Raw genomic sequence first — 14,300 nt, 5'->3', positions numbered from 1 at the left:
ATGACTCCAAATATTTTAAGCACAGATTCAAAAATAACACTTACGGAAAAAGATTTACAAAATGAGAAATCTTCGATTACTACTAAGATGATAGATAATGAAAATGACATACAAAATAGAGATGAAAACTATACAAAAACTGAAGGCTGGTTCAAGACAGAGCTGAAATGGTTTAACATCTTACATCTTAGTTTTCTCCACTTATACTTCGTATATGCCTGTTTTACTTTTAACTTTTTTGAAAATCTGCTGACGACAACTTGGAGTAAGTATTCTTTAAAAAATTCTTTTTTTAATTTAATTCCTTGACATTCTAAAGAAACTACATAATAAAAAGATAAAATTTAGACCATCAATGCATAAATCATTTCTTACAATCTTTTTATAAAGATAAATCCAAATGTAATTTGAATAAAATTCAAATAATATCATGTCTTATTTGGTGAGAGTTTCAAATTAAATACCGATGAAAATAAGCCATTTACGGTTAAGCTGGATCTTGGATGCTTCTAATATAATTATCGAGTGAATTTATATACTACGTATGTAGATTCTAAATGCGCGCCGAAATTTTTTTCAGACTTACAATGCAAACTAATAAACTAGTGCAGTACTATAACGAGTTAAATTGAGCTAGGACTTGCGCGTAAAGCAAGCGATCCGGATTTGACTCCAGGCCAAGGTAATATTTTTCGCAACGTTAATTATATTATTTACAGATTTTTAATATTGTCATTTATAGATTTTAATATGTCATTCAACATATTATTAAGATGCTATGAGCATCAAAATTGTTAGATTGTCAATTAATTTAACTCGTGATAGTACTGCGCAGTAGTTTATTAGTTTGCATTGTAAGTCTGAAAAAAATTTCGGCGCGCATTTAGGATCTACATACGTAGTATATAAATTCACACAATAATTATATTAAAAACATCCAAGATCCAGCTTGACTGTAAATGGCTTATTCTCATCGGTATTTAGTTTGATTAAAATTGTAATGTATATTAATAAAAAAAATATCACGGTTTTACGATTTCTAATATGAACAACGGCCAATTATTTGAACAAATAATACAAGCTTAACGGGGGGGGGTTGACAAAAAGTTGTTTTGTAATTTAATATAAAATATAAACGTTTTGACCTATAGTCTTATAGGTATTGAATTATCGAATTAGCATTGGCTTTTATGCTCCTTTTTACATTATACAATCAATATTATACAAAAAAATAAGAAGTCTTACAAAACAACTTTTTGTCAACCGTTACTAATTCCAATTATTAATTCAATAATGTAATATAAAATATAAACGTTTTGATCTTTACTAGGTCATTCTTGATATTTCAAATTATTGTTTAGTATATAAATAAAATTATATTCAAAAATAAATCGTGTTAATTTTTAAACATAGTATAATTTAACCAAATATTATGTTTAGAAATCAATGCAACTCAGTTTCAAATATAATTTTGAATATGTTCTTAATGTGATAATTTCAAATACTAAGAATGACCTAATAAAGGTCGTATTATTTATATTTTATATTATATTGTTGTATTAGTCATAAATAAATGTTATAATTATTAAATTTGCATCAAGAATTGGTATATCAGCTTTATGCTCTTTTTTTATATTATATAATTTTCATTAGTCTTAAAGTCCGTTATGTTTAAATATCAATTGTGTTATAAGTTATTATAAATTGTCAAATATGCTGCATTTTTAATAAAATCTATTTACATGATTCTCTCATAAGAAATACGGATTAAGTTATTATGAATAATATTAAAGCTTCTATTGTTGTTTAATTATATCCATCTTTTTGTTTCAAGTGTATTGCACGTTTGTAATAGGAGGAATTGGTGTCACTGCCGGTGCTCACCGTTTGTGGACTCACCAAGCTTATAAGGCAAAATGGCAGCTTAGAGCTATATTTGCTGTTTTCTATACTTCGGCTGGCATGGTAGACCAACATTTATAATTTTATTTCTTTTATGCAGGTAGAAGAATTTTTTTTAATTAAATCCTTTCAGAACAACATTCACGAATGGGTGCGAGATCATCGGGTGCACCACAAATATACGGATACGGATGCGGATCCGCATAATAGTAACCGAGGGTTCTTTTTCTCTCATGTCGGTTGGCTGATGATGAAAAAGCACCCAGATGTGATTCGAAGAGGTCGTCAGGTAGATATGAGCGATGTATTGACTGATCCTATTGTTGCATTCCAAATCAAGTAAGTTTGTGTAAAAAATTAATTATGTAAAATAGTTACATGCTGGAAAAGACAAAAAAGATATAAGAAAAAAAGGAAATTCCAAATTGTGCCCGTATAAAGTAAAATTTACATCATCTTTTATAATTGTTGAAGCAAGGATATAATGCTAGTTAAAATTACGTCGGATTATAAATATATATGACGAAAACATATGTGTAAGAAATTAAGTTTAATGTCGAAAAAAACGTGTGACATCGATTCATGAGACTGATCGTTAACGCTATATGTATCAATTAGATAATGTGGTACATGCCTTTGACCACCCCCCTGCATCCACACCGTCGATAGAGGCTGCCCCGACAGTATTATCATAGCAACAGTACAATCGTAGAAGTCGTGTTCTCCTGTGCAGGGGGAGGGGGGTTAAAGTTACTTCGCGTGGAAAGTTCAACGCTTCTGAACAGGGAAAGCTGTAGAATTTCGTGTAAAAATAAGTAAAAATAAGTCGAAACGACACCACTGAATGGATTGGATTAGGTTATTTTTAACAGTAGTGGAGCCCCCCGTAGAAGGGGACGGAACCTACTGCATCCACGCGTATCACTTTCTTTTCATCGAAATAATCAATAAGGTTTCGAAAATTCTGTGTTAGATGACATTTGTGAATTAATGGTAGAAGTGTATGCACATGCGATCACAGAGCATAAAGAAGGTATGTTCATAGCGTTACACGTATAGTTCGTATTTATTATTATATATTTTATTATTATTGAATATTATAAATTCATTGATCGCGATATGGTGAGTAAAAACGAGCCATTATGTCAAAAAATACATCAATACGTTCTTGCAAAGAGAGAGAGAGAGAGAATAATAACGTTTAAAGTCACACTGTATAATAGAAATAAATCGTAATTTTTCAAACTTTTTTGATCATAACTTTTTAACGGACAGCTACCACCACCTAAAACCTGCGGGAAGTTACTCAGGGTCATGACCTTGACAACATATGTCAAGGTCAAGATCATCGGGGGTGGCTCTCCTTTTCTATATATTTACCCAACTTTTTTTCAAATTAGTTTATTAAATATGCCGCTACGAAGATTCACTTTATTATTATCATTTTGTTTCAATATTATGTTTAAATAAAAAGATATTGCAGTGACGGCCGAGTTTGATCGATGTCGATAAAATAAATTTTTAATTTTAAAGTAAAACATTATGTGCATTAAGTAAAACATTACATATGTTAAATAAAACATTACGTGTTAAGTAACATTACGTACATATTTGCTCTTCTGTGTTCTATATATCGTATGAACGCAAGGTTACTTATACAGCACGAAATTAATTGGTAGGCGACTGTTAATCAGTAGAAGAAGTTTAATGTTGACTAAGAAGTTAAACTGATAGTCGATTTTTAGTCGACTAAAAATCGATAAATATCTTAACAACAATTAGTCAGTTAGTTAATATAGTTAATACAAAGTCGACATTACGGCGACTATAAGTAGACAATTGTAAAAATGTCATGTCTTGATAAAAATTTTTGCATAATTGCGACCAGATGTGGCATAGCTATGACATATCTGGTTAATAGGTAAATTCAAAGATGTATTTTGATATTTTTTAGGTATTTTTGATATATTTTAGATATTTTTGAGATATTTTAAAATGTTGTTTCAGAACTTCTTGTTTGATTTAAAATAACCTTTCCGAAATTATCATATATGTCATTTGACTTTTTCGTCTCGTCTCGTTTTATCACAAAAAAATTTGCAAGAAATTTGTGTGCCAGTAAATTTAGCTTAAATTATTAGATCTTATAATTAAAAAAAAAATCATATACTTTAATAACTTTTAAATTGTAATACCACTGATGATGCCCATATTGAAGGCCGAAACGTTTGGTTTAGGAAATAATGAATTTGTGTATATTATATGTAACGAATTAAAATTGTTTTAAATATAAGACTATTCGCTATTAATATCTTGCGTGTGGTTAAATGCTCTACTTTTGTTTATCATTTATTTCGAAACCACGTATAACCTTGTATTTAAAAAAAAATTTCTGTTTATTTAGAAAATACTTATTCATACATGTTCAAGATTTTTTGCAAATGAAATCGTCTCTTAACTAATATTATTTGCTACTTTGATGTTGTATACATTTGTCGAGTTTCAAAACATCGCATATTTAAATACTAATTATAAATATTTACATATACTTCATCAATATTTCATAAACGATTATGATTTTTAAATTCTATTTTTATTATTTTACAGTCTGTCTATCTCAAGCGTGGCTATCTCAAAGAAAAATTGTTTATTAGCCTTAAATTTATATTGATTGTATTCAGTAGGATTATGACTAAAATACAATTATATTAATAAGGAGTCCAGACACCAGCTGCATCTATAATAAAATACTAAAGAAGTCGCATATTCACGTGGCAAAGACCTCCAGATTCGTCGAATTTCGTTTTTTTAAGCGCTTCGAAATTGATATCGGTCTTTCACGAAGCTTCCTCTTGATGAGTGACCACACATTTTTAATAGGATTCGCATCGGGTAATTGTGAAGGCCAGTGGAGTGTCTCGATGTCATTTCCATTTTTTCAGGACGTGCAGAGCCGGCTTCGATGTTTGAGGTCATTATCCTCCTGGAGTAACCAATCTTTATCTTTACTTATAAACCAGCGTTGGGCAGACAAAATCAAAGCTTTTTGGTATATTTTTAACATTTTCTCAGCATTCAGATTGTCAGTAAAGAGATAAAGCCTGCTTCGAAACGAGACGCGTAGACAACACTCATTTTGAAAATCTTTTCTTCTAACACAATTCAAGTAACAACAAAAAAAAATATTTTGCTTATAAAGCATGCAGCATTTTATGTCACCTTTAGGTGACACCTCTATCGGTGAAAATAAAAATTCAGAATATATCTTTACTCGACTGTGGGTGAGCCTTGCTACGCTCTTACTAGACAGACTGTAGTGGAAAGTATGCCTCGGAGGTGCCAGTCTATTATAGACGCAGCAGCTGGTAAATGGACTCTTTATTAATATAATTGCATTTTGGTCATAATTCTACTGAATATACAGTCAATATAAATTTAAAAGGCTAATAAACCATTTTTTTTTTAGATAGGCCTGTCACGCTCTTACTAAAAAAACTGTATGTAAATATGATATTTATGATAATATTTTTAATATTTACAATAAATTTTTACAGTCTGTTTAATATAAGATTACAAAACTATTTTGGTAAAGATTTAAAATATTAGAAGTACAAATTAGTTCGGTCCGTTTTCCAAAAGATGATCGTCTCAAAAGACGAGTCATTTTTTGGAGATGGAATTCGAAAATTGATTGAGAGATGGGAAAAAGTAGCCAGCGATGGACAATACTTTAATCTGTTCATTAATTTTGTTTTGAAATGCATTTTTGAACACAAAAAACGGAGCGAACTAATTTGTACACCTAATATAATCAAATTATTTTAAAAATATTTTAAAATATATTTTAAAAATATTTTGTGCTGTCATATGATCATATTCATTCATTGTACATGAAAGATTCTCACTGAACATGATCGCGTGTTCTTAAACTTATCGAAAAAAAGTGTCGCAACCTCATTGTTTCTTACAGTCATCAGATCGTACAGTACAGTACATTAATTCGCTGAGTTGTAATACTAATTTTATTTATATTCAGCTCAATATAATTTAAATGGGGTCAATAAGTCAGACTACTGTGACTCAGCTGTACTGAACTGTATACCACTTGCTTCTATTCAAAATGTTAATTTGAAGGCCTCATGCAGTATTTAAACATAAAAAAACTACTTTTTCTTCGAATATATACCTGGAATCATTTATATGTGAAGAAATAATCGATGTGGTAATAAAAACTGTAATTTCCAACTTTTTTTAGACATTTTATATACATATAAATAGGTTCCTAGTTTTCATAAGTAGCATTAAAAAAGATTTGTTATTCTATATAAGGAAAGCAAACAAAAAATACAAAATAAGTGTTTTGTAGACATACCACAGACGACGTCAATAGCTTAAATGCGCAAATAATTATCAATATTTTGAGAAAAGATCAAAGTTTTCACATATGTTTTTGTAAATATATTTGTATAATTGCAGATAACAACTTTCATGTAAAATTACATCATATATTCATCAATTTTATAAATTTTGTTCTGTAGAAATTTAAATCAATTTGAAAGCATGTATTTATTACCCCGATATATTTTCGCAGCATTTTCAATTAAAAAAAATTTTTTTTACAGATTTTTTACGTAAGATGTAAAATTGTAACGTAAAGAAATCACATATTATATTAAATCGATATTATTTTGCAGATATTTTCCGATATTAAAATTTATATTCGCTTTCCTGCTTCCGGTAATGTTACCTGTGTATGGATGGAATGAGACTTGGTATAGAGCTTTCGTGTCGCAGAATATTATTCGTTATGTTTGTCTTTTAAATAACATATGGAGTGTTAACAGTGCAGCTCATATTTGGGGCTCAAAACCATATGATGCGTAAGCTAATAATTAATATCAAAATTATTTGCATATAATAACTTTGATTAGAAGACATAAAATTTTTGCCATATGTATCGCTTATGAGTAATTTTGTCTCGTTTATTTTAACGGCAGGCATATAAATCCAACAGAGAACTGTTGGGTTAACTGGTCTACGGGCGGTGAAGGATCACACAATTATCATCACGTTTTTCCGTGGGACTACAAAGCTTCTGAGTTTCACGATTCCACAGCCACAAATTTAATTAAATTCTGTGCGAAAATCGGGTGGGCATACGATCTCAAAGAACCGTCGGAGGAGCTAGTAAAGACCGTCGTGATGAAAAAGGGTGATGGAAGTCATTCTTTGTGGGAAGCTGTGCCATATCCAACTAATAAAATTGAATAATAAAATTGACAGAGAGTGTTATATATCATCTTTACGATAGAGGTTGTTTGGATCAATCAACAAATGGACGCTATTAAAATAATTTACAGATGTTTGTTGATATGATAATATAGTTTCCATTTTTTAGACTGTAATATTTCCATTTCCTTAATAACCCCCTTTATGGTCCAAACGGAGATTCGAGGCGAATGTGTTCAATTTTAAATTATCCGTTAGTCAGTAAACGAAAAAGATTGGCTCCCCTCTCTAAAAAAAGTCAATATAATAAGGACTTATTGGCCAAGTAGACCGTAGTTTGTCGTGTTTCGTACAGTGCCAGGTGAAAATTGAGCGTGTGGCATCAATAATCCGGTTGGACCGACAAAATTACTTTTTGTGTAAATGGATATTTTTTAGCTTTTATTTCAATACGTAAAGAATGTGAATTACATATATAATAATGCATTATAATTTGATTAGATCATATTTGTGCTTTGATAAGTTAAATAGAACGTTGTGTCTTTGGTTCTTAGAAATATGATGAAATGTGATAAAAACTTTTTAAATGAGCAATTTTAGAAAGTTTTTAGACTGTAATATTTCCATTTTCTTAATAACCCCCTTTATGGTCCAAATGGCAGTACTCTGTTATAATGTTCATAGAATAAACGCAAATATGTATTTTCGGTTATCATGCAAAAATTAAGAAAAAAATTCTTGTAAATCATTATTCAAAAGATGTTAAAAATTTGAAAGATAACGATTTAAGATAATTAAAGAGTGTAGAATTAAAAAATATCAGAGTTTTGTGATTAATTTTGTGATTTATTGTAAAATTTGTTCCAATCGTTCGAAAGAACCCGTGTCCAAATCGGACCTATAAAAAAAAAACACTAAAAAGACGAGTAAACCAGCTAATTCATCGAAGAAAGCAGGTTCGTCACAATCTGATTTTAGTAATTGATCGACCAGATCTGGTCTAAGGAACACTAAATCAATAAAATATCATGCGTCATCAGACTCAGATTGATGGAATTTTTTATTGATTTTAATTCTAATAGTATAAACTGTATTTTTATCTTTGAGTCTTAAACTGCTCGTTTTTATACAATATTAACAAAAATTAATATTAACAAAAATATTTTCTATCTATAAGTCCATAAAAATAGGAGAGGTCTGATTTGAAACTCATAGTTCCAAATCGAACCGGAAAACGCATTTTTACATTTTCCATTATAGTTCGACACAGGTAAGAGATACGTCAAAAGCAAAAATGAAGGAAATTCTCGTAAGTGCTTTGACACGCGTATATCTTTTTATATCGAATCTCGATTGAATAACTCTCCCAGGCATCTAAGGTAGGCTTCCACTACAATGCCTTACTGATAAGTCCAATAGTGGAAGCCGAGACGAAACGCCAAAATTACGTGATATTCTTCGCAATATATTAGAATAAATTAAAGATTTTAACGAATTTATAGGCTCATAGCCTTGTTTCTCTTTATTAGTTTTAAAAATTTATTGAGCCTTAATAAAAACATTTTAATTTTATTTATTTATTTAACTTAATTAGTTATTTTATTTTATTTATTTTAATTAATTAATTAATTTTTTTTAGTTTAATTCATTTTATTAGTTTATTTCATTTTTTACTTAATTTAATTTAATTTTTAATTAGTTTTGGAATGTAGACATTGTGAACAGCAGTTTAATGGACAAAACGCTTTACATGTATATGTCACATGTACTATAGAAAAAATCTTGAAACGGTTCCTTTTCAGGATTCGGTTTTTAGATCTCGGTATTGGCTGCACCAATGTTATTCGGACTGGTTGCAATCGAAAGATACAGATAACATTATATAAAAAAAATGTTTTTAGATTTTTGATTGGGCTTTTAATTTCTGAGTAAAATTAATCTAAAGTTTGTAGATGTCAAAACTCCAGATAAAGTTAGCGATAGCGTCGCGAATTTGGCAGCAACATGAACATATATGGTACACGATGATGTTTACGCATCAAGCGGTTATATTTTTATTTTATGTACTTGGCGTCGCGACGCTACTGCGTTGCTTGATTACTAAGGGCCAATTTCACCAACGTCGGTTAAGCTAACCGACGATTGAAGTATTAACCATGATTGGTTCATTCTGGTCAACGACAAATGCGATTGGTTAATTCCATTGGAATTAACCGTTGGTTAGTCTAACCGACGTTGGTGAAATTGGCCCTAAGTGATATTGTATTCATATATTTAAATATTATTAATAGTACGTGACATTGCATTTATATATAAATATTATATAACGTAGGTTGCTCCAAAAATTTCCGCAAAATCGTATACTCGCAGTGCTCGCAAGAATCTGCATTTCGAGCCGATTTCTGCAAGCGCCGTCTCCTATATACCCCCACTACCGCCCACAACGCTCGGCGGCTTCGCCTTCGGCGGCTTGATCGCCGATCGCGCGCGCGGCACTATGGTTCAGGAGCGTCTCTATATCGGAACTGATAGGTACTACTTTTCGCGTATTTTCCTCCAAATCATTATTAGAATGTGTTTTTATTAAATAATTTCTCTCTCTCTTTTTATCAATATTCAATTATCTATTGTTAAAAAGAAATTATTTAATCAAAAAACATTCTAAGAATGATTTGGCGGAAAATACGCGGAAAGTAGTTCCGATCAGTTCCGATATAGAGACGCTCCTGAACGATCGGCCGCCGAACTCCGAAGCCGCCGAGTGTCAAACGGTAGTGGGGGTATAGAAGGCGGTGTCTGCTAGTATAGGCTCGGAATGTACAAATTCTTGCGAGCACTGATTGTAAAGGCATTTTTTATTGTGCTATTACTATATATCTGTTACAGTTAAATTACTTATAAAACGCGCTTATGCGTTAGTCTTTGAAACAGTATTGCAAACATCGTATGTCAACGAAGATATCGATATAGCACGCACAGTAAGTAATGTAGAAATATAAATTAATCCATTTTATCTTTTCGGATTTCGGGATATCGGATTTTGAATTAATGGGAAGAAAGCTCATAATTAGTGATTCAAAAAACAAAAAATAAACATGATAAAGAAGAATAATTAAAAAATATTAATAAAAAATTTCAAATATGTAGCAAACATCCATAAATGTATACAAGGTTTATATAAATAGTTATCAATTTTAAAAGATAATAAAAAATAAATTTATAATTTAACGTTAACTTTTAAATTTACAAAATATATTATTGTTCTGTTTTTCGTCTATAAAATTTTAAAGAAATATAACTTTGATCATAAGTGTGTAGACATTAAGTATAATTATATTTAAATGCTGGCCTAAAATATCAAGGCTCGTCAAATCCTTAATTTATTTAAGACGTTTAATAAATAATAATGTACAACCTATAATAAAAAAAATAAAAATAAGTGTTATAAAAAGAAATAAATAAATTTTTAATTTATATGCAATTATTAAAAGGATATATTTAAAATTATTTTATAATGACACACATGTATTATGTTATATCAATTAATATATATATTCTTTATATATAATATTTGTCTTTTATGTATATGCATAATAAGCAGTTACGTTAATAAAATTTTTTACAATGAATTTAAAAAATAATATATATAATAACTTTATGTATATAAAAAAGGATACATGATTAACATATTAATTACTATTAATTGATAGCAGATCATCTAGTAAGTTATCTAGTATTCTACGTTATATAATTATTATAATATAGCTAAATGACATTATTAACAAATTTGATTATTATTATATTTCATTATATCATTATATCTTTAATAGAATTTAGATATTCTAGTATTTTCCCAATATAAACGAATATGCTACATAAATGTGTTTGACAAAATATTAACAATAATATTTGAGCCTTTCAAAATAAAATTTTATTTATGAATGATATTTTACAATTAGCTATTTCTATAATAATTGCTCGATCAATATAATGGCTTTATGGATAATTGCTACAATAATTAATTCTTTGAGGTTATCAGTTATATTATAAGTAAGGACGAATCATCATTTGTGCAGTTTGAAAACTTGCGTAGAATATATGTATATTTCAAAAAAATTACAAATGAAATATACATATATTTAAAAAATTTTAAATATTAGAGAATACACATTATTTTTGATACTTTATTACAGTGTGTCATTCCTTATTTTATGTGAACAATAAATTGATTTGAAGAAAAAAGATGACAATTATTTGTTATAGTAATTTTTGTTAATAGCGTGAAGCAAATTTTCTGGATTCTCGGTTCAGTAATCTGAAAACACAAATGGCACCAAATATTTTAAGCACAGAGTCAAAAATGCTTACGGAGGAAAATACAGAAAATGAAAAATCTTCGATTACTACAAAGATGATAGATGATAAAAATAACGAACAAAACAGAAGCAAGAGCTATATAAAAACAAAAGGCTCGTTAAAGATGGAGCTGAAGTGGTTTAACATTGTAACTCTTAGTTTATTCCACTTAGGTTTTGTATATGCCTGCTTTACTTTTAAATTTTTCGAAAATCTGAAGACGACCTTATGGTGTAAGTATGCTTTGAAAAATTCTTTTATTAATTCACAATTTGTTGATTTCTTAAAAAAGACTAATAATAAAGAAGTAAAATTTAGTCTGTTAACAATTTGATTAAAATTTTGTTGTATGTTTTTCAAAAATGCAAAAAGTTGTTTTTAACGATTTTTGACGTCATAGCTGATTGAAAGACAATTGATTAGATTATGCAATTAAAGAGAGCATACAATAGAAGCTTAATAGTAAATGACTATTCAAAATTTCTCATTTCTACTGTATAATATCGATTGTATTATAAATCATCGTAAATTGTCAAATGTGACAGTAAAATCAATTAATTAAATGATTCTTTAAGAAATGAGGCATTTCACTTCAAACTTTTAAAACATAGTAAATCTTTTTTTTAATTTGCTGACATGTTCTACAGATAAAAATATGAAATACGCGTTCGCACAAAAAACCACAAATTTTTTTGTAAGACACATGTCTCATATTTTTATTTGTAGAATATATAAATTTAAAAAAAAATTTAAATTGCTATATGTTTTTATTTAATTTCAATGATTTGACGTGGAATACCTCAAATATGGATTAAGTTATTAATATACACAATTTTAAAGCATTTTTGATATTCTAATTGCGCCGTCCTTTTTTGTTTCAAGTAATCGTCATGATTCTAACATCAGGATTAGGCGTTACTGCCGGTGTTCATCGTTTATGGACCCATCGAGCTTATAAAGCAAAATGGCAGCTTAGAACTATACTTGCCATCTTTTATACTTCGGCTGGCATGGTAGACGAACGGTTATAATTATCATTTTATACATTATATGGCGGAAAAACTTTTTTTTATAATTGAATCTTTTTAGAATGACATTCATGAATGGGTGCGAGATCATCGGGTGCACCACAAATATACGGATACGGATGCGGATCCGCATAACAGTAACCGAGGGTTCTTTTTCTCTCACGTCGGTTGGTTGATGATGAAGAAACATCCGGATGTGATTCGAAAGGGTTCTGAGATCGATATGAGCGATATATTGGCTGATCCTGTTGCTGCATTTAATGTCAAGTCAGTTTGTGTAAAGAGTTATATATGTATAAATTACATCAAATAGTTTCATGTTGGAAAGAGCAAAGAAAATAAGAAGAAAGAATTAAGGGTGTTACTGAAAGGTTCTCGCTATGTTCTCGAAAAATGTATATTTATTATTACGACACCTTTTTGTAGCCTTTTCAATTTTCCTGAATAAGTCATTTATGAAATTATATAACCAAATCTTGTATAAAATTGGTAATTTGCATTTATAGGGATATATTTACAAAAACAGATGCAAAAACACAAATTTCTTCTAAAATATTAATAACTTTTGTAAAAGATTACGTCGTATAATTTTATAAATATCCTATAAAAGTTTGATCCATTTTGAAAACATATGTATATTTAGTATTCTGACATCTGTATGCAGCTTCTGTTAGAAAGTTTCTTTATATTTTTTTACATAAGATATAAAACTGTGATAAGAATACACATTGTAATTAATTTATGCTGTTTTGCAGATATTTTTCGATATTAAAATTTATATTCGCTTTCCTGCTTCCGGTGATGTTGCCTGTATATGCATGGAATGAGACTTGGTCTAGAGCTATTGTTTCGCAAATTTTTATTCGTTATGTATTCACTTTAAATGGCACATGGAGTGTCAACAGTGCGGCTCATATTTGGGGCTCAAAACCATATGATGTGTAAGCTAATAATTAATATCAAAATTATTTACATATAAAAACTTTGATTAGAAGGTATAAAACTTTTGCCATTTTGTATCGCTTAAGAGTAATTTTATCTCGTTTATTTTAACGGCAGGCATATAAATCCAACAGAGAACTGTTGGGTTAACTGGACTACGGGCGGTGAAGGATCGCACAATTATCATCACGTTTTTCCGTGGGACTACAAGGCTTCCGAGTTTCCCAATTCCACGACCACAAATTTCATTAACTTCTTTGCGAAATTTGGGTGGGCATACGATTTGAAAGAACCGTCAGAAGAACTTATAAAGACCGTTGCGATGAAGAAAGGTGATGGAAGTCATTCTTTATGGGAAGCTGTGCCATATCCACCTAAAATTAAATAATAAAAGTAACCTAGAATGTTTCATGGTAGAGTTTTTTTAGATTAATTAGCAACAGATGTACGCGATCAAGATAATTTAGTTAAATTTATTTTAGATAACTTATTAATATAATAGGAGTATTATAATATAATAATATATTATAATACGATAATAACGTTATCTTTTAAATTTAAATTAACTAGTAGTTTTTTTAACATGGCCGGAGACACTACCGCGTCTCCTGATGTAATAATATAATAATAATTAATGTTAACATATAATAATATAAACTTGCTTTTTTAGATTGTAATATTTCAATAGAAAAAAATAGATATTACATGTATTGTATATAAAATGTGTAATTTACAATAATTCGTGATTTTAGTTCATTATGAATATCTATTTCATCGTTACTATATCTTATATTGTGTAAAATTACAAACAGAAGAGAGAGAGAGAGAGAGAGAGAGAGAGAG

At 29.3% G+C, this 14,300-nt stretch overlaps 2 protein-coding genes across 2 annotated transcripts; both read left to right on the top strand.

The window, feature by feature from the left end:
* On the top strand, positions 1–7,173 carry LOC108772120 (acyl-CoA Delta(11) desaturase-like). The gene is made up of 5 exons (XM_018537575.1): positions 1–265; positions 1,835–1,965; positions 2,036–2,241; positions 6,597–6,782; positions 6,900–7,173. The coding sequence occupies exons 1-5, from the start codon at positions 1–3 to the stop codon at positions 7,171–7,173; spliced, it is 1,062 nt and encodes a 353-aa protein (XP_018393077.1).
* A 4,285-nt stretch (positions 7,174–11,458) lies between these two features.
* On the top strand, positions 11,459–13,845 carry LOC108772114 (acyl-CoA Delta(11) desaturase-like). The gene is made up of 5 exons (XM_018537568.1): positions 11,459–11,720; positions 12,370–12,500; positions 12,577–12,782; positions 13,271–13,456; positions 13,575–13,845. Exons 1-5 carry the CDS (start codon positions 11,459–11,461, stop codon positions 13,843–13,845), a joined length of 1,056 nt encoding a protein of 351 aa, XP_018393070.1.
* Positions 13,846–14,300: the final 455 nt, after the last annotated feature.

The sequence above is a fragment of the Cyphomyrmex costatus genome, unplaced genomic scaffold, assembly GCF_001594065.2.
Source record: "Cyphomyrmex costatus isolate MS0001 unplaced genomic scaffold, Ccosl1.0 scaffold18, whole genome shotgun sequence".
NCBI lineage: Eukaryota > Metazoa > Arthropoda > Insecta > Hymenoptera > Formicidae > Cyphomyrmex > Cyphomyrmex costatus.
This window is presented reverse-complemented; position numbering and strand designations above follow the sequence as displayed.

What these genes read in the sequence shown, in the direction of transcription:
- LOC108772120 (XM_018537575.1), top strand. Translation starts at nt 1, where the DNA reads ATGACTCCAAATATTTTAAGCACAGATTCAAAAATAACACTTACGGAA. An exon ending in TCTGCTGACGACAACTTGGA is followed by an intron (nt 266 to 1,834) that starts GTAAGTATTCTT and finishes TTTTGTTTCAAG; the next exon opens with TGTATTGCACGTTTGTAATA. An exon ending in TCTATACTTCGGCTGGCATG is followed by an intron (nt 1,966 to 2,035) that starts GTAGACCAACAT and finishes AAATCCTTTCAG; the next exon opens with AACAACATTCACGAATGGGT.
- LOC108772114 (XM_018537568.1), top strand. Translation starts at nt 11,459, where the DNA reads ATGGCACCAAATATTTTAAGCACAGAGTCAAAAATGCTTACGGAGGAA. An exon ending in TTTATACTTCGGCTGGCATG is followed by an intron (nt 12,501 to 12,576) that starts GTAGACGAACGG and finishes GAATCTTTTTAG; the next exon opens with AATGACATTCATGAATGGGT. An exon ending in GTTGCTGCATTTAATGTCAA is followed by an intron (nt 12,783 to 13,270) that starts GTCAGTTTGTGT and finishes GCTGTTTTGCAG; the next exon opens with ATATTTTTCGATATTAAAAT.